This window comes from Zingiber officinale, chromosome 8B (genome assembly GCF_018446385.1).
Source record: "Zingiber officinale cultivar Zhangliang chromosome 8B, Zo_v1.1, whole genome shotgun sequence".
NCBI lineage: Eukaryota > Viridiplantae > Streptophyta > Magnoliopsida > Zingiberales > Zingiberaceae > Zingiber > Zingiber officinale.
Genome location: NC_056001.1, coordinates 1276778 through 1294722, shown reverse-complemented (window position 1 = coordinate 1294722; position 17945 = coordinate 1276778). Strand labels below are relative to the sequence as shown.

The window sequence follows — 17945 nt, the reverse complement described above, 5'->3', positions numbered from 1 at the left end:
TTATGAAACCCTCAAAACATGCAGACCCTCAATACACTGGTTTTAGTAAGGAATGGTTGACTACCAGCAAATAAAGAATGAAACTAATATGAAAATATGAAACCCTCCAACCAACCATCTTTATTTCGTTCCTTTCCCATTACCCATTTATCAAACCCTCAATTCAAGCAACCCCTCGTTAGTCTGTAATGCGAACAAAATGCTCCATGAAATTAGTCTGTAATGTGAACAAAATGCTCCACCTATCTCATGGCAAGTAAGAAACATGATACACATTAACAACCAAGCTGCAGCTGTCCTAACAGACCTCAAGGAAAGCAAGCAACAAATAAGCACGGTCCAGAGCCCGTCAAAGATGGTTTTTTGCCTTTTAGAAAAAAGAACCGGTGAAAGATGGCACTGCAATTGTTACTCTCAAATAGGGTTTACATATCATTTGATATGTCCGTATAATACGGGATCACAATCAAACAAAACAAATTATTTTTTTTCATAATACCTCTACAATTTCTACTAATGATGAGCAACCAGGAGAACAGCATTTCAGTGATAGCCCAGCGGCGCAGGTGTACTTTTCAGCTCCATTCCCTGGTAATGAATATCCTACAATGCAATCACCAACAGTGAGCTATGTGCCATTCAGAGTATTGGAAGAAAGATAGAGCAGTCCTCTTAACAGGGTGAGGGCAATAGTTAGCATACCGAAGCGAAGTGGTTGACATCGCGGTGGTGAGCCTCGTCGGCGCGGACGACAGTGACGACGTCCTTGAGCGTGGCGTCGCGCGGGAGGCACCAATAGTCGATGGCAATGGCAGGGGCGGGGACGTTCTCGATCTTGCCCGCCTCCAGGTCCTTAAGGTACTCGGTGTAGGAGTGGATGGCCTCCTCCTCCAGGTAACCAACCACACGATGGGCGAACTTGGGCGATACCAGGTAGCCCAGGAAGTAGGCGTTGAAGAAGACGCCCTGCACCGTAAGCACCAGGGCCCGTTCGTACCACCGCGGCTGCGCCACTTCCATGAAGGTCATCAGGTGCATCCGCTCATTCTCCGCCTCCTCCAGCAGCGCGCGGATCCAACCGCCGCTGTGCTCGAAGCGGCGAAGCGACCGCAAGTGGAGAAACATGCCGCCCACCATCCCAGGGACCGCCGCCACCGTCTCCAACATCATCGCGCGGCATCCGTACCTCCTCTGTTTCAGATTTGGAGCAACTCAAGAGTTTAGTACAACGCTAGAACACACAGGTGCTGTCTATAAAGCGACGAGTAATACAAAAAAAAACACCGTAAAGGAAGCTCCGAAATCCTTGGAGACGAAGAAACTACACCGGACTCCGGAGAAAAATTAAGAGAACGCACCTGGAAGAAGATGTCGGTGGGGAATCGTAGGATTTTGACAGTCCAGTAGGCGATCTTGTCGAGGAAGGTGGTGGGGACGTGGTGCTTATTCAGATCGATCGAGGTATCGGACTTGTACGCCTCCCATGGCTGAGAAATTTACCATGCCCAATTAGAGCAAGAGATTAAGTGATGCGATCGATTGCTAGAATTGAGTCGCATACCGTGAAGCAAGACCACCTCCAAGGAGTGCCGTCCTCCTTGGTGATCTTGTACCGCTCGATGCCCCAATAACTCGAAACGTGCTTCCCTTCGCTAGGATGGACGGCGGCAGCAGACTTCGCCTCATCCTCCTTATGTGCCTCGCCGCCGAGAGCCGGAGACGCCGAAGTGCTGGCCATTCGGACAGGGAAGAGGCGCAAAAGCACAGGGGAGGGGGAAAGCGAGGAGGACTGGAGCAGCGAAAACGACGGTTCCAGAGCTGCGGAGGAGCGGGATGCAGAGGCGGCGGAGAAGAGGCGAGGGCCGAGGTGTCGAAACAGCGCCGATCCGGCCATACGAGAGCCCATCGTCATCAGCAAAGCAGAGCACAAAAATCGAATTTAATTATGGAACGATGAAGAGTCCGCGACGGTGATATTATAGCAGCCACGACCACGAGAGGGAGAGTTCGAGTCGGTTCGCGAACAAATCTAATCCGTCAAATCCACAAGAGATTCGTGAAGAGCGTGATCAAGTTCGGCGCGCGAGAGGGACGTGGCAGTTTCCTTGCTTATGGGAACGTATTGACGGCAGCGAGTACACGTTACGAATTTGGTGGAACTGGGGGCGAGGGGCTAACTGCCGAGAAGTTTCCTTTTCCGTGGTCAACGAATCAATTAATTAAATAGCCTCGGTACTCTTGCCAGTTTTTGTGGCGATGTGAGCTGGTGACCGGTATTTCTTTTCTTGGGCGGCAAGTCAGGGCGCTGGAGCAGGATAAAGTTAGATGGAGTCATTGCACAGCCGATTCGAAAGGAAATTTGAACTCCCATCGGTCACCGCTTACATGCACGCGTTTTTTAAACGGAAAACTCACGGATCATAATTTTATTTTCTATGTTCATTGATTATTTTTAAGATAGATCAATTCGTTGAATACGAAAAATTATCGATAGTATAATATTTAATTAATATTAAAATCGTCAATATGAACACGTTCAAGATAATATATTGAATAATACAATAATAATTTTGAATTAGTAGTAGTTGAACGTATTTAATCACTATACAATAAATCCTTGAATTAATATTTTATAATTTCTTTTTACATTTTATTTATATATTATTTTTTTAAAATTTTATGTAAGTGTAATTTTTTTATTATACTTTTTCATTTTAAATTTATAATAATATTTTAATTTTAAATAAATGAAAATTTTACATAAAAATATATTTAAAATTATTATTATTATTTATTTTAAAAATATATTTAAAATTTTATAAATAAAAAAGATATCTATATAAATTTTTAAGGTACATAATATAATTTTATAAGTTAAAAGAGATATATATATATATACTATTATTTTTTATCAGATTTTAAGATTACATTATTCATCGATAGATTAAGTTTCTCTTCTCTTTAAAATTTTTATAAAGTAGACAATAAAAAATTCTCCACTGTAAAAACTTTTCTAAATTTTACTTTCCACTAAACTTACCATGAAATATGCATTGAAGCGGATCGTGGTGCCGGCGCCGAAATATAATTTTTCTTTTCGCGATTTTCCTTTGTTTTTTATTTATTTTTTTGGTTAAGCAATAAAGCATCTCCTTTCCCTTCGCTTTCCAGTTGCCAAATCTAACTCCCAACTTTGAAGTGCCATCGACCCCGTTCCCTTTCGCCGTCGCGATTCGCCCACGCCCATCGATCGCCGAGGGATCCTCCCACTTCGGGCCATCTCAGACTATCTGAACTCGAAAGCCATGGATTTCAACTAGCTTTTGTCTCTTATGGATCCGCCGGAACCCTCCGGCGGCGGCGGCAGCGGAAGCGGAAGCGGCAAAGAAACGAGTGGAGGTGTGGGAGGAAGAGTACCTCGCGTAGTTTTCCTTCGGAACCTCATTCTCCACCTCGCCGCCCCCTTTCTGTTCTCCTTCCTGGCGGGACTCGTCGGTTTGGCCATTGAGCAACTCTCGGTCTCTTCCCTGGCCTCGCTACCATCGTCTTGTAGAATTGTTTCTAGTGGTTAGCTTCTTTATGCTTGTTCACAATGTTCTTCACTATCAGGCATAATTTCTTTCGTGTAGAGTTTCCCTAACCGAAATAGTGACCAAGTTGACCTAGCGTAGTATGCAAATTTCACATTTAATTAATCTGTTCTTGTGTACCCGCTGATTCAATCTTATGACTTTGAGTTCATGTCCATTATTGATTGCTTCATGTGTTGAATAATGGTTTTTTTTTTCTCTATTATACATGGGAATTACTTTATTTGTTAACAATATATACTTATCATGTTGTTTCCTCTGTCCCTTTACATTCCATCTATAATATGTATTTGGTATGGTTTCAAGCTGGTGAACTATTTTTTATTGTTGTGGCGCCTTTACCTTACAAGTGCTAACAAGCTCAATGCACATGATGAATCTCTTTGCTATCCTTTCAAACTGCTAATTTCTAGCTTCAATATGCATTGACATTGACCTGTTATGCTTGGATATCTTCTAGGTGTAGATGTTAGAACATCCAAGATATGTGAACTTGGAATATTGAATTATAGAGCTAAGCGAGTGCTCTATCCTTCAGAGAAGAACACAAGATTCCCTTGTCATTATGATTACTATTGGTCTGCTATTTTTGAGGTGATCAATAATCTATTTAAATCAGACTAATCAATTGCTTCAATACTATGGCTAATAGAATGAAAAGACTTATGCATGCAGGTAGAGTACAAAGAATATTTTACTAGCCAAATATTTCATGCAGTGGCAGAGGTCCCCAAAGAAGCTCTCCCTGAGAAATGTCGCCCTGGTTTTGAGGCTGCCTGGTTAACTAAAATGAAATTCAAGGTAAAGGATCTGGTTTATGTTCTGAAGCAAAAACCTGTTTCTAAGGTTTGGAGGAAGGACCAATAGTTTAGGGTTTAGGACCTTGAGAGAACCCTTAGTTTGTAGCTAAATTCACTCATCATATGGCAAGTGATCTATAATATGCTTGATGCAGATATTTATCTTTTTTTATTCTTAGAAATTTTATTTTTTCTCTCCTTAATATCACAATATCTTTTGCCCTTTTTAATATGCTATGCTTTCCGTAGGTAAATGAAACATACAGTTGTAGGTATATACCAGGTAGTAAAAAGGCTGACATTATGCCAGACGATCTCTTTCATTGCCAAGCAAAAGAACCTGCGATTACAGAGATGTTCAGGAGATTTTTTATTCTGTAAGTTCCTCAATACTGAGTTTTTCCTGCATTTGTGATCAGGTGCAACCTCATCTACTTTGCATCAATGTGTTTAAATACAACTTCAGAACTAAAACCCAAGTGTCTACCTCTTTTAACATAAAATGCTGCTTTCTAAGATTATTTCTTCGTAATATGTGTTAGATCTTTTTTTTCCTGGCTCCTATTACATTTCTTGGGAGCTTGATATAGTATTTCAATTGCCATTATATAAAATCTGAGCAAGGACCGGTGGCATGAATCTAGATGAGGGTTCACTTGAGCGCCTTAAATCTTCTTAGTCGCACGAATTCAATCAGACATTATCTAAGTGACAACAACATCCTTGATCATGTCTTCGTCTCCTCAAGCATAAATTCTAGGAGATTCATTTATCTAGGTGACAACAATATCTCTGTCTTATTAGGCACCCAAGTTGGAAAGATCTATTCCTTGCTATGATGACACTTTTCCTCTTCTTCATGGCCATGACATGTGCTAGTTAGGCCATCATACTCACATTCTTCTCCAACTTCTCCTGCAAGTTCACCATGGTGCATGTTGGATTGGGTATTGTTATGATGCGTACCACAGTGTCGCATGGCTGCATCCTAGTTGATGGCAGTTTGCATTAGCTTTGTTGATGGTAGGCTAGTTTCAAGAGACAAAGCCCTCACATGAGGGGTATTTTGTCATTTCCCTACTTCCCACCTCTCCACCTTGCCCTTTCCATCATTCAAGCAAACAATTTCATCCCTTCCTCTTCCCACCATATTTCCCTCCTTCCTTCCTCCTTTATCTCCTTCCCTTCCAACTTCCCTCCTCCAAAGTAAACTCCTCTAAAAGAACTTTATTCTTTAATGAAAGGAATAAAGCTTGATTTTGTTCTATATGTTAAAACATAAGAATTATACTTGAACAAGTGCATAGCCCTTATGCATTGCATACCTAGGTGTTTTAAAGCTCTTAGCACTTTAAGACCATCCTTGCTCTTGTGGAACAAAAGAATTTCATGGAAAGACATAGAAGTTGAGGCGTATTCATCTTCCTATCCTCAGAAATTTGGAAGGAATCCAAACTCCTTTCTGTGGAAAGTTTTTTTTTCCCAAAATATTTCCACCTAAAATATGGGAATGCTGTCTTTTTGAATCGTCCTAAGTCTTTTTTTAATCTTGGCATAGAACCATGATGAAGCATCTCTTTGAGCTATCCATCACCTTCTCTCCCAGTTGACCGTGCTCAACGACCTTGAGCCCTAATTGAGGTTCAATTCTTGGTCACCAACCTTGCCGTGGACTTGAATTGTCAGAATAACGATGAGGATGAGATTGGAGGCGACCATGATACTTCACTCGAGCATCGTTGTCAGGGAGTGTCAGCTGAGATCGGAGGTGAATGTTCTCATTTTGGTGTCAGTTGGGCCATTATGGTTAGGGCATTCATATCGCGAGCACGTGTGGATGGGTTGCAGTGTGGTCAGAGGGACTGATGGGGAGGAGGTCGATGAGAGACTATGTTCTGGAAATGGTCGAGGAGTCGGCAGTGCTGTGAAGGAGCTATTGGCTGAATTATTTTATTGGAGAAATGTGGAATTCTTCTTCACTTCCTTTCCTTTGCGTGATGTAAGCATGCCTAAACAACACAAACTATTAACATGGATGAACAAAAGGACCTGAATTAGAGAACTGGGTGGGTAAATGCTATGGGCCAAGAAAACCTAGGGTTGGGTGCCACTGCTAGATCCACCGTTACCCTCAAACTATGAATTAGTGTCCCAACTCAACAATAAAATAATTTTAATTGAGAATTAGTATGGAAGTTGCATTTACTCATAAATGCATGTATGTTATTTGGTTTTGATCATTTTGAATAGAATCTGTAAACATTCTTTAAATTCAGCATATAGTGCATATTGAAGGACTATAGCTAATCATATTGCTAAAGCTATGTTACTTGGACTGGGGTTGTGATTATCTGATAGTATGATCTAGGTGTTGCTTCATCTTTCTATATTTTTTATAAATGCTCAAAATATATAGGAGTTAGATAAATTCTTGAGCATTAGAGGGCTAAAGTTAGTATTCTAAAAATCAGCCTAAGCGCCGCTTAGGCACTAGTCACCAGCCAGTCGCACCGAAAATATGTTAGTCGGCCAGCCTAGGTGGCCTTAGTGGGATTAGGCGGCTCTAGGCGCCGACTAATCAGTCAAATCGTCTAGGCGTCGTGGAAATAGTATATGGTTTTTATGATTTTTTTTTTAGTTTGGGCTTTTAAATTTAAAGCCCAATTTAAAAAAAAACTGAAATGTAACATTTTTTTTTTTGTGTTGGGCTTAAGTTTTATAAACCCTAAACTTTGGTCCAATAAGAAAATCGATTTGTTGGCTTGCCCTAGCGGCTATCACCAAACTTCATCTTCATCATACTGAGTAATATTCGTTATACACTCGTAATATTCATTAAAGTTGAAAGGTAATTTGTTTTAATTTTGATACTTGCAAATTGTAAGATAATTTATTTTAATTTTGATTTCTCTTCACTCGATTTCTACATGAGAAAATATGTTTTTGCTTAAGTATCTTGTTTTATTATTATTTTGGCTGATAATATTGGACCTTAAGACAAAAATAAATTTTAAAGTGATTTATGAATTCAATTGAAGTTAGAGCAGTGGTCTTTTACTTGTTAAATATTGAAGGTTCAATAAAATTGTGAGAAAAATGATGGATAAGATGGATGATTAAATCACATAACTTCCAACGTTGTTGATTTTATTCTTAAATCTCTTTTTGGGGTATTCCATTTAACTGATGAAGTGATTAACAATAGGTAACAATGTCAAACAATCCATTTTCGACGACATCCGTCACTCAGCCCGAATATGAGATTCTTAGGAGCAAGTTAATTGACATCGGATGAGAGTTCAGGATTTTGAATGATCCTAAGAACCTCGACAAAGTTAAATGCAAGTTGTGTGGGAAAATAATGTCGGGTGGAATTTATAGGATTAAGGAGCACATTGGAAATATACCTAAAAATGTATCAAAAAGTATCTCAAGAAGATCACAATAAGTGCAAATAGACTATTTTATAAAGAAGATATAGAAAGAAGAATAAAAGAATGGAAGAAGAGAGTTGTAGAGCAGAGGTGAATATTTCTCTAGATGAAAAAGAAGGTAATGAAATTGAAGGGATAGATAGAGCTTAAAAAACCTCTTCCGCTTTGTCCCATGGATAAATATGCATCGATAATTTCTTCACAAAATGTAGGATCAAGTGGGAGTAAAATACTTCACCTAAAAAAATATAAATGAGATTCTTTTCAAAGAGAGAATTCAATAAGTTCAACAATATGCTGGGAGATGAGTTATAAAAATAGAATCTCATTCAATGCAATTGATAATGATAACTCCAAGCAACTAATGGAGGCAGTGGGTCAATTTAGACCAGGATTCAAGCCTCCAACTCAATATCAACTTAGGGAGCCACTTTTGAAAGTCAAAATTGAAAGAACAAAATAACTGCTGAAGAAACATGAAGAAGAATGAACAAAGAATAGGTGTTCAATCATAAATGATAGAAAAAGAATAAGCATCCTAAATTTGTGTGTTAATTGCATGGAGGGTACTGCATTTTTAGAGTCCAAGGAGTCTTCGAATGAGGCACATACAACTGAACTTATTTTTGAGTATGTTGACAAGTGTGCTGAACAAGTACGATATTATAATATTATTCAGATTCTAACATACAATGTCACCAACAATATGACTACAGCTAAATTGATGAGAGAAAAGCGGCATGAGATCTTTTGGAATTCTTGTGCAACTCACTGTTAATCTCATGCTTAAAAGTATTTGCAAGCTTCCACAATATAAAAAGGTTATTGAGCAAGCCAAGTCTTTTACCATTTTCATTTATGTTCGCCATAAAACTTTGTCGTTGATGAGAAGTTTCACGAAGGAGAGAGACATAACCCAGCTAGGAATTACTAGGCTTGCATCAAATTTTCTCACATTGCAGAGTTTGATTGGGAAAACATCTAGTTTAAAGATCATGTTTACAAGTGATATGTGAGAAAAATGTAAATGGTCAAAACAAACAAAGGGAAATTGACTTTCTCTACTGTGATGAGCATGAGTTTTTGGAATGATGTGAAATTTTGCTTGAAAATATTTGCTTATTTGGTGAAAGTTTTCCGATTGATAGATGGAGATAGAAAGTCATCCATGGGGTTTCTATATGGGGAGTTTCTTCAAACTAAAGAAGATATTAAGGTGACTCTGAACAACGTGGAATCAAATTATAAGTCTATCATAATGATTATTGAGTCAAAAATGACGGATATACTTGATATATCATTGCATACCACTGTCTTTTTGTTGAATCCCTATTTTTACTATAAAGATAGTTATATTGCTCTTCATGAGGAAGTCGCAATGGGGATTTTTGAATGCATGGAAATTTTACATGCCGATGAGTTTAATTTACAAGATACAATTATTAATAAGAAAAATACAAAATATACAGACAAAATTGGATTATTTGAAAAAATATTGGCAACAAAAGCATGTGAAAAAGAAATGATAAACTCTACTACTTAGCCTGGAGGTCTAGAGTTCGAATCCTGAGGAAGGCAAAAATCCACTGCCAAGGGTGGAAAGTCCTAGTGAGTAATGACACGGCCAAGGGTCGTTGTGTTGGAGTGTATACTGAAAGCCTAAGCTTTGTAAACATTCATTATGAATAAAGAATCACATTTGGTCTAATTATCTACATTTGTTTGTAGTTGTTCATTTAATTTATATTGTAGATAACATAGTATGTGGTGTCACATACAGAAGATGATGTTATCAGTACCTTATAAATTATAAACAGTAGCTCACGACCAGAATGGAAAGGAACAAACCATTAGAAGGTCGTAGTGTAATTAGGTATTAGTTTATCTTGACTATATAATTACACTAGTACACTCAGAGTGTATTGAGTAGGACCATTTGAGGTCGTTCCTTTTATACTGACTTTATAAAGGAACAAAGACCTCAGTTATTATGGAAGTGTGTGCTCTTAATCCTAATATAATAACAAGCACATATGTTTGATATTTATTTCTTTAATTTATCAATGGGTGAGATTTAGTTCGATGAATCAATAAACCCGATAAATTGGGAAATAGTATCACTCATAGTGTGTGTTGTTGATTATAGAAGGAAACTGTGTCCTAGTGATACTAGGTTGATAATGTCCTCAAGAGGAGCTCATAAAGATTGTCATGTTAAACCTTGCAGGTGGACTTAGTCCGACACGATAATAAGGTTGAGTGGTACTACTCTTGGACTTAGATATTAATTAAATGAGTTGTCAGAACTCACTTAATTAGTGGACATTCGATATCTTAAACACAGGGAGACTAACACACTCATAATAAGAAGGAGCCCAAAATGTAATTTGGGATTGATGCGGTAGTTCAATGATAGTTCTCTAGTGGAATGAATTATCATTGATAAAATTAAGTTGGGCTCTGCTCGCAATTTTTCTTGATCGGAGACCAAAACCAATTCCTCCTCTCGGTCCCTATCGTAGCCTCTTATTTATGAGTACTATACCCACATATACCCACTTTCATACCCACCTAAAGGGGCCGCCAAGCTAGCTTGGGAACCAAGCTAAGCTTGGGTTTAAGGTGGCCGGCCCTAGCTTGAACCCAAGCTAGTAGGGCTGGCCATAATTAATTAAAAGAAAATTTAATTTTAATGTTTATTATTATGTGGAAGATTTAATTTAAAAGAGAATTAAAATTAAAATATCTCTCTTGTAAAAGATTTACAAAAGATTAAAGAAAGAGATTAGATCTCTTTCCTTATTTGTAGATTGGAGAGATGTTTTATTTTCTCTTTAAAATTATTCACATGTTAATAAAATTAAAATTATAGATATTTCCTTTTATTAACCATGAAGAGATTTTAAAGAGAAATTTTATTTTTTAAAATTTCCGGAAACAAATAAGGAAAGTTTTAATTGTTGATTGAAACTTGTCCAATTTGCTTCCTATTGATTTGGCCGACCATCATTGTTTAATTGGGGAAATATTATTTTATTTTTCTCAATTAAATCATGTCAAGGAAATTAAGGAAAATTGATTGTAATTAAATTTTCTAATTTACCTAGGCCAAGGAATATAAAAGAAGGGGTGAGGGTGCCTTCACAAGACACAACATCTATTATTCCTCTCCCTCTTTTGTTCCTTGGTGTGGCCATCATCTCCTTCTCTTCCTCTTGTGGTGGCGAACCTCTCCCTCTCCTTGGAGTTCTTGTGGTGGCGGATACTACTCGGAGAAGAAGAAGAAGAAGGGAGAAAGCTAGCATCTCTTGGAGCTTGGTTAGTATTTTGGTTTTCTCCTTGGTGAAGCTTTTCTTTTGTGGCGAACCTTGCTTGGAGGAGAAGAAGGTGGTTTGTGGTTTCTCGTCTTGGAAGATCGTTGCCCACACAACGTCCGAGGTTAGAAGAGAATACGGTAGAAGATCAAGAGTTTTTCTCAAGGTATAACTAGTAATTTCTATTTCCGCATCATGCTAGTTATTTATGGAAATAATACCAAATACAAGAGGCTTACGTTCTAGTATTTGAATATGTTTTTCAAGTTGTGTTCTTTTGTTTCTTTCTTTTCCTTGTGATTTGATTGTTCTCTTTGGTTAACCTAAAGTTATTTTAGGAAATTAAATATTAGTTTTCTATTAAAGGTTTTGTCTAGTCGGTGGTGGTTGCTCCCATATCCAAGAAGGCCATGTGCCTCGCCACGTCAGTACTGGGAACCTTTTATGGAAATTAATATTTAATGGAATTAATAACTTAAGGAGACTTGGGTCGAACGTGTTAAGTTCCGCAGGAGATCCAAGTCAAAACCTAAAAGAACAAATAGATTAAGTTTTGGATCAAACGTGTTAAGTTCCGCAGGAGATCCAAAATTTAATTTAAAAGAACACATGGTAGCTAGGAAAAGGTTCAGATCTTTGTACAAAATTTTTGTACAGTGGAACCTATAGGCTTTCCGAGTAGCAACCAACACGTTGGTCGACGACATTAGAGGTCGCCAAATGGGCCGACGACATAAGGGCTGCCAGTTGGGCCGCCACAAGGGCCGCCCAAGAGGCCAAAGGATCGGGTCATTACAAAAGGGTTGGGTCGTTACAATAAAAGGCGCCTTTTTATTGTAACGACCCGACCCTTTGGCCTCTTGGGCGGCCCTTGTGGAGGCCCTTGTGGCGGCCCTTATGTCGTCGACCCATTTGGCGACTTCTAATGTTGTCGACCGACGACCCTTGGCTGTGCCGTTACTCACTAGGACTTTCCACCCCTAACAGTAGATTTTTGCCTCCTCGAGGATTCGAACTCTAGACCTCCAGACTTAAGTACTAGAGTTTATGAATCCTGGTAGATCCATATTGATGGTGGAGTACATACCGTGCTCACACACCCAACTTGCTAATAGTGACTTTGAGGATACTTTCATTAACTACAAGTTCATCTAAGTGTGAAAGAAATTGGAGTGCATTTGAAGGAGTAAACTTTTACTTTAAGTCTTTATTAAAGTAAAGTACTAATTTTTAAAGTTTATATTCATGTTACTAACTACAATATTTACTTTCCCTATTTTATTTTTTAACATTCATACAAAAAAAAAGGTTGGATATTAAGAAGTTGAACAATCTAGTATTTGTCCAATTTAATGTTAGATTGTTGAACAAATAGAAAAGAGAGTAAGGAAGGAATGTTGATGTCCTTCTTGTAAAAAAGATGTTTCAAATGCATAAGGTTGGATTGTGGATGGTGTGGAAGATGATGAAGTTGAACCAGATTTTGGAATCACTTGGCAAATGGTTGATGAAGCAACTGGAGCATACGAAAATTTACAATACGAAGAAGTTCTAGAGTGAGAGAACTTCACGAGAATGATTTTGCGTCCGAATAAGAGGAGGATCACAATGATGATATTGAGTTTTTGTCTTATGAAAAATAAGTTTTGAAAATTATGGAGAAGTAGAATAAATTTATGATATTTTATTAGTTGTGTAATTTTTAACTTATTTTAAATTTAAAGTTATTGTGTTGAAGTTATAGAATGCGATTTATTATATAATTTATGTTGATACTATGAAATCCGTCTAGCGGCGTCTAGTCCCTTCTTAAGCGCTAGGTGCTGATCTGACACATGATTAGTGCTTAGCAAATTTTAAAATCTTAGTTGAAGTATAGGTCTCCCAATGGTAGGTAAGGGTAGGCTGTATATAATTACAGATACATTTGTTTCATTGTTAATTTCCTTGTATTTCTTGTACTAGATTATCTCCATGGTTTGTTTTCTTTGACCATGATTTTGGTAAGATAACTTGATGCTGCAGCTTTAAGTTGAATCGTTGTACTTTCTTTTAGATTCATGATAGAATTTAGTATGTGATTGATTGTAATTTCCATAGGCGTTTGATGCTCATCAATATCTTAAACAGATCCAAAAATTTATGCCTCAAGGAGTTTTCTGGACGTCATATATTGCATTCAGCAGCAGGAGTTATCTTTGGCATGCTGGTCTCCTTGTTTGTTCTCGTCCTTGTCAGAATATTCCAAAACATAGCTCGAACAATTGTTAGAAATTGGACCAGTCCGAATGCTAATATTATGGTGAAACTCAGGCGATTTTGCCTTCTTGTGGCCTACATATGTGCTATGTGCTGGTTAAGTTTACACTATAGCAAGTTAATAGGGTCACAGCAGTTGTTTTCCAAAAGATCTGTATGAAGTCTCGTGGAGATAGAATTTTATTTATGTACGATAAGTAAAACTGCAATTCTTTCCTCGAGTTTGTAACTACAGGCTTCATAATCTGGAAAAAACCAGAACGTAAGTGGGTTAATGTATTAGTGCGCTCCCAATGCAGCAGTCCTACTAGTACCCAAAAGCAATGTTGGTAAAACCCCACTATGTTTATCATATAGCTAAAAAAAAAAAAAAAAAAAAATCTGATTTCATTGTTCTGCCTTGTCATTTTACACGTCCAGCGTCAAATGCTTTGGATGGCTTGCCTAGTTTTGCTCTCGAGGTCTACAGATATTGAGCTTGGATCCTCTCTCTGTTGGCCTCCCACCACAGCTTAGCGTGCACCTCCCCGAACTTGTCTCGACTGCACGGCAGACACCATCGAATGAAAGTGAATGAATACATGCACAATCTACGATGTAGAAGAAACTCCATGCACGCGTTAATTAAAAACCTGAATCGCACGCGACGGAGCTCCCTGGTGCCGTCGCCATTCTCGCGGATGGTGATATAAACACCGGCCTCATCTTGCTCCACCCACTCTGTTATCTCAAGGTCGCTGGCGTTGCTGGCGGAGACGGACGCCTCGTCTCTGGACGAGATGGTGGTCCTCGACGCGTCCACCGAAGCGGCGGCTTCGGTCTTGACACCGGAGGCTCCTTCTGTAGTAGTCGCGGCAGCGGCAGGTGAACGAAGGCCATGCGGAAGGATGTGGGACGTGGCTAAGGCTGCAGGTAGCGGTGGCTTGTGAGCCTCTGATCTGGCTATAATCGGCTCTGTGGCGGGTGGCGCCGGAGTGATGGGGCTCTCCTTTGTCAAGAGCACCTTCGACCACATCGACTCTCCCTGAATACATAACAATATATATACATGAAGTATCTCCCTGAATACGTACGACTCGTCATCGATGCTGTGGTTCTAATTAAGATGATTGACTGACCTCGCCGTCGTCCGATCTGTCTGGAGTCTGGAGCGCCTGGCGGTTATAGCGCTGCACATTGTAAAGCTCCATGATCCTGTCGTAGTTCTCACCCCACCATCTCTGTGCTTGCCACTTGTTAAACATCTCCCGGCTAAGAAGAAATGACAAATTAATTCGATCGAGTTCATTAAGCCAACATTAATTTGGGTCGGGGTCAGAAACGAACAGATGGTAAGAATTAATAAGACCTGAACCGAATGCGCTTGAGTTCGTTGCCGGCTCCTCCAGGGAGAGAGACGAAGGTGATATGAACGCCGGGCTCCACCTGGGCCGTCCACTCCTGCGGTTCAACGTCCTCCTCCACCACTATATCATCATCCTCCACGCCCACAGTCCACTTCCCTCCGCACCTCCGCTGCTGATCCTCTTTCACGCTCTTAGTCGCGTTCCCCGCCGCTGGCCTCGAAGTTACTGCGCCCAACTGGTTGCTGCAATGCACGGCGTCTTCGTAAGTATAGGCGCCGTGCTGCTGCCTTTGGCTATGGTGGCGGCGGAAGCTCCTGCTCCTGAATGACGAAGAAGAGGATGAGGTGCTTCCACCTCCTTTGGAAAACCTCAGAACCATGTCCTTTATCTGCGTAGTTCAAATCACGCCTCCGCATCAACTTATTGACAATATTGATCTATCTATTTAGCCTTATGATTCGACAAACCAAAAGAAGAAGAAGATGTTGTAGTATTGAAAGCACTATATGCCAGTAATATATTTGTACCAAAATAACAAGTAATAAACAGGTAAATAAAAGAGTAAAGTTCAGAAATTGTTATCTCCTCCGGTTGAAGAGTCGACACGGTACAGAGGCTCTCCGACAATATTTTTCCAAGATTCGACAATCACTCACGTCGTCCGTAGGTGCACTCCAAGATGAATGTCACACTTGGACTCAACCTCAGATCGCGGAACACAGCCTTAGGACAAGGACAACTAAACTCTCGGAAAAAGACAAAGAAGGCAGCACACACAAAGTGAGCGAAGAAGGACAGGACCAAACCTCGCCAGCGAACCAAAGCGTGAGTCGGTTCGGGACAGAACAAACCAAACTACGAGTTGGCAAAAACAAACCAAGCCGCCTGCAAGCGTGAGGCCCACGAGCTAGGGATTTGCACTCCCCCTGCGCGCGATGATCGCATGCGTCGCACCCGGTTTATGGATTTCCGGCTCGAATCCTCCGAAATCACCTGATTTGAATTCGGCCCGTGTATGCGTGTAAATCTCCTTAACAATACATTGTTAAGTAAGGATGGAAAAACTTTATATATAAGTTCTTTCAACTTTCTTAGCTTAACAATGTGAAATTAAATACTTACATATATGTATTATTAAAACAAAAAATAATAATTTAAATTAAATTTTAAAAAAATAAATAAAAACACAGGACTTAACAACAGAATATTGGTGGCCCATGACTTGCCATGAATTAGCATCGAGAACACACGATCGCCAGGCGCGTGCTCGGATATTCGGGTCGGACGGATATTTACAGTCCCTCAGTACCTTTCGTGGATATCGGGTCGGGTTTCGAAGAAATTGTTATGAAAATTATCCTAATTTTCATAGGACGGATTTGTCGGAAAGAAAAGTAGAGAGAAGTTTTTCCAAAAAAAAAAAAGATCCTTCTGGCTGCCGCTTCGGTAAGCTGACTCTCCTGGCTCGTTCGTACGTCCACAAGCCAACCTTTCACCGGTCCACGAAGCAACTCTGCCCACAGAGGTCAAGTGTAGGCCCTGTATAGTTCATACTTCAACAGAGAATTTGTCTGAGAATCTAGATTCAGAGGGTTCTCTCTGGTAACTTTTCATATATGTTTGTGGCTAAATGTCCGGAGAGGGAAGTTGGGACTAGCTAGCCACTGATCGGAAAAGGGTAATTTGTTGAAAATGCCGTACTTGTTTGTCCTTGTCCTCCTTAGGACCCCCAAACAAATTATTCTTCATAATCATTTCATTCTCTCGTGCTAAATGGCTACAAGAAGAAGAAAAAAAAATTACTCATATGCGACCTCCTTTTTGTAGCAACACTATTCTTTGCTTCTTTTCCCACTACGTACAGCAAAATGTAAGTGCTACTATAACACACAATGCTCTCGTTTAACCTAAATAATGGATGTATGATATTTTTGACATACTTATTAGGAGTTGATTCTAAAAAATTGACGATCTGAACCGATACTAGAAAAGCCATAGCGGATCTACATTTTTAAATTAAAGGCACGAAAACGCAAGGGAACCTCCCTTCTATATGTATGCTGGTTAATTTGCACTCGTCTATTTGCCTAATCAAACAACGGTAATCCTGATCGGCATCTCCTTTTCCTAGTGCAAGCATACTGATACTTACTTCCTACTTAAGCATCGTATATGTTTTGTCTATTTGAAGCCACAGGTTGTATCTCTGTCTGACGCCAGAGGTGAAAAGAGAGTTGGAGAATCATCGTCGCTTTATTCCTCGTGGCGCCTATTTCTTCGTCGCACTCAAAGGCTTCCTTTCCGCCAGGCTTGTCCACCAAACTAGGGATCCGCGCGCGCGCGCTAATTAATTAACACGCATCGATCCCTTCTGAGCAACCCGACTGTTCATGACTCAATTTTCTACCATCTGATCTATATATGCAAAATGGATACGGACCTCTTCAATTATTGTGCAGTAAATTAAATTGTCGAGCAAATGCCCAAAGGATCGGTTAATATCTAGGACTATCTAAGGCTTAATACATCGAATGATATATACGTTAATTTACTGAATGAGAAAAAGTATCACTTCAGTTCTGACTGACCTGTGAGGTGAGGCTTTTGGCGGCTTCTCTGTTGCTCGGAGTGGTCGCCGCACGCGCCCTCTCCTCTGCGCCATCGTCAGCTTCCTGCTTCGCGCACGCGATGCAGGCCAACATCTTCTCTGCCGAACGCGCGCGCGTCTTTAATTTAATTTGTTTGTTCTCCGCCTAGCTACTGCGTATGTATAATAACGCCGACCTGCCCCTGCAAGATCAGACGTAGCACTATGACGATGCCAACTGCGGAGGGGAAGCTAGCTAGCTAGCGGAGGATTAATAGAGAAAGAAGCTATGGCATCGCCTGCATGCGTACGTCTTATAATAACGCCGACTCAGAGCCCTATGACGTCCTATTTAATGTGGTGTCGGCTCTCGTAACACTATTTAACAAGCATCCATATCGATGTGCCCGATTTGGTAAAAATAGTTTCATTATATTTACACGTATGAGCTGCCATTGTGGCATGGAATTATGGATGGCAGCTCGGAGTGGAGAGTAAGTAGTAAATGAAGGTACTGGCTGCTTACGTTGACACGAGCTAGCTTCCTCCTCCTTTGCTAGCTAATTAACCTCGCTGCTCGGTGGCTTCACTTCCGTCGCAATTACTTTTTGTATG

General features: G+C 39.9%; 3 protein-coding genes across 4 annotated transcripts; 1 reads left to right on the top strand and 2 right to left on the bottom strand.

Moving 5' to 3' along the window:
* Positions 1-385: 385 nt before the first annotated feature.
* Positions 386-1973, bottom strand: LOC122017191 (ubiquinol oxidase 1a, mitochondrial-like). The gene is made up of 4 exons (XM_042574735.1): positions 1562-1973; positions 1359-1487; positions 703-1191; positions 386-603 (listed from the first exon to the last, which is right to left on the bottom strand). Exons 1-4 carry the CDS (start codon positions 1910-1912, stop codon positions 544-546), a joined length of 1029 nt encoding a protein of 342 aa, XP_042430669.1. The 5' UTR covers positions 1913-1973; the 3' UTR covers positions 386-543.
* Positions 1974-3154: 1181 nt separating this feature from the next.
* On the top strand, positions 3155-13626 carry LOC122016513. 2 transcript variants are annotated; one of them, XM_042573839.1, is made up of 5 exons: positions 3155-3567; positions 4051-4184; positions 4266-4391; positions 4640-4767; positions 13239-13626. In XM_042573839.1, the coding sequence occupies exons 1-5, from the start codon at positions 3333-3335 to the stop codon at positions 13555-13557; spliced, it is 942 nt and encodes a 313-aa protein (XP_042429773.1). In that variant the 5' UTR covers positions 3155-3332; the 3' UTR covers positions 13558-13626. The 2 variants fall into 2 exon arrangements, with proteins under 2 accessions (XP_042429773.1, XP_042429774.1); XM_042573840.1 differs by having other exon boundaries at positions 3156-3567; positions 13269-13626.
* A 36-nt stretch (positions 13627-13662) lies between these two features.
* LOC122016512 (protein Brevis radix-like 2) lies at positions 13663-17625 on the bottom strand. Its single transcript, XM_042573838.1, has 5 exons — positions 17332-17625; positions 14746-15131; positions 14516-14648; positions 14030-14421; positions 13663-13939 (listed from the first exon to the last, which is right to left on the bottom strand). The coding sequence occupies exons 1-5, from the start codon at positions 17443-17445 to the stop codon at positions 13861-13863; spliced, it is 1104 nt and encodes a 367-aa protein (XP_042429772.1). The 5' UTR covers positions 17446-17625; the 3' UTR covers positions 13663-13860.
* Positions 17626-17945: the final 320 nt, after the last annotated feature.

Coding starts and splice junctions, on each gene's coding strand:
- LOC122016513 (XM_042573839.1), top strand. CDS start 3,333: ATGGATCCGCCGGAACCCTCCGGCGGCGGCGGCAGCGGAAGCGGAAGC. Junction 3,568..4,050: donor TTGTAGAATTGTTTCTAGTG/GTTAGCTTCTTT, acceptor GATATCTTCTAG/GTGTAGATGTTAGAACATCC. Junction 4,185..4,265: donor ATTGGTCTGCTATTTTTGAG/GTGATCAATAAT, acceptor TTATGCATGCAG/GTAGAGTACAAAGAATATTT.
- LOC122017191 (XM_042574735.1), bottom strand. CDS start 1,912: ATGACGATGGGCTCTCGTATGGCCGGATCGGCGCTGTTTCGACACCTC. Junction 1,192..1,358: donor CCACCGACATCTTCTTCCAG/GTGCGTTCTCTT, acceptor AATCTGAAACAG/AGGAGGTACGGATGCCGCGC. Junction 604..702: donor ATGTCAACCACTTCGCTTCG/GTATGCTAACTA, acceptor ATTGCATTGTAG/GATATTCATTACCAGGGAAT.
- LOC122016512 (XM_042573838.1), bottom strand. CDS start 17,445: ATGTTGGCCTGCATCGCGTGCGCGAAGCAGGAAGCTGACGATGGCGCA. Junction 14,422..14,515: donor ACAGATCGGACGACGGCGAG/GTCAGTCAATCA, acceptor TTATGTATTCAG/GGAGAGTCGATGTGGTCGAA. Junction 13,940..14,029: donor CTCCGTCGCGTGCGATTCAG/GTTTTTAATTAA, acceptor TCTGCCGTGCAG/TCGAGACAAGTTCGGGGAGG.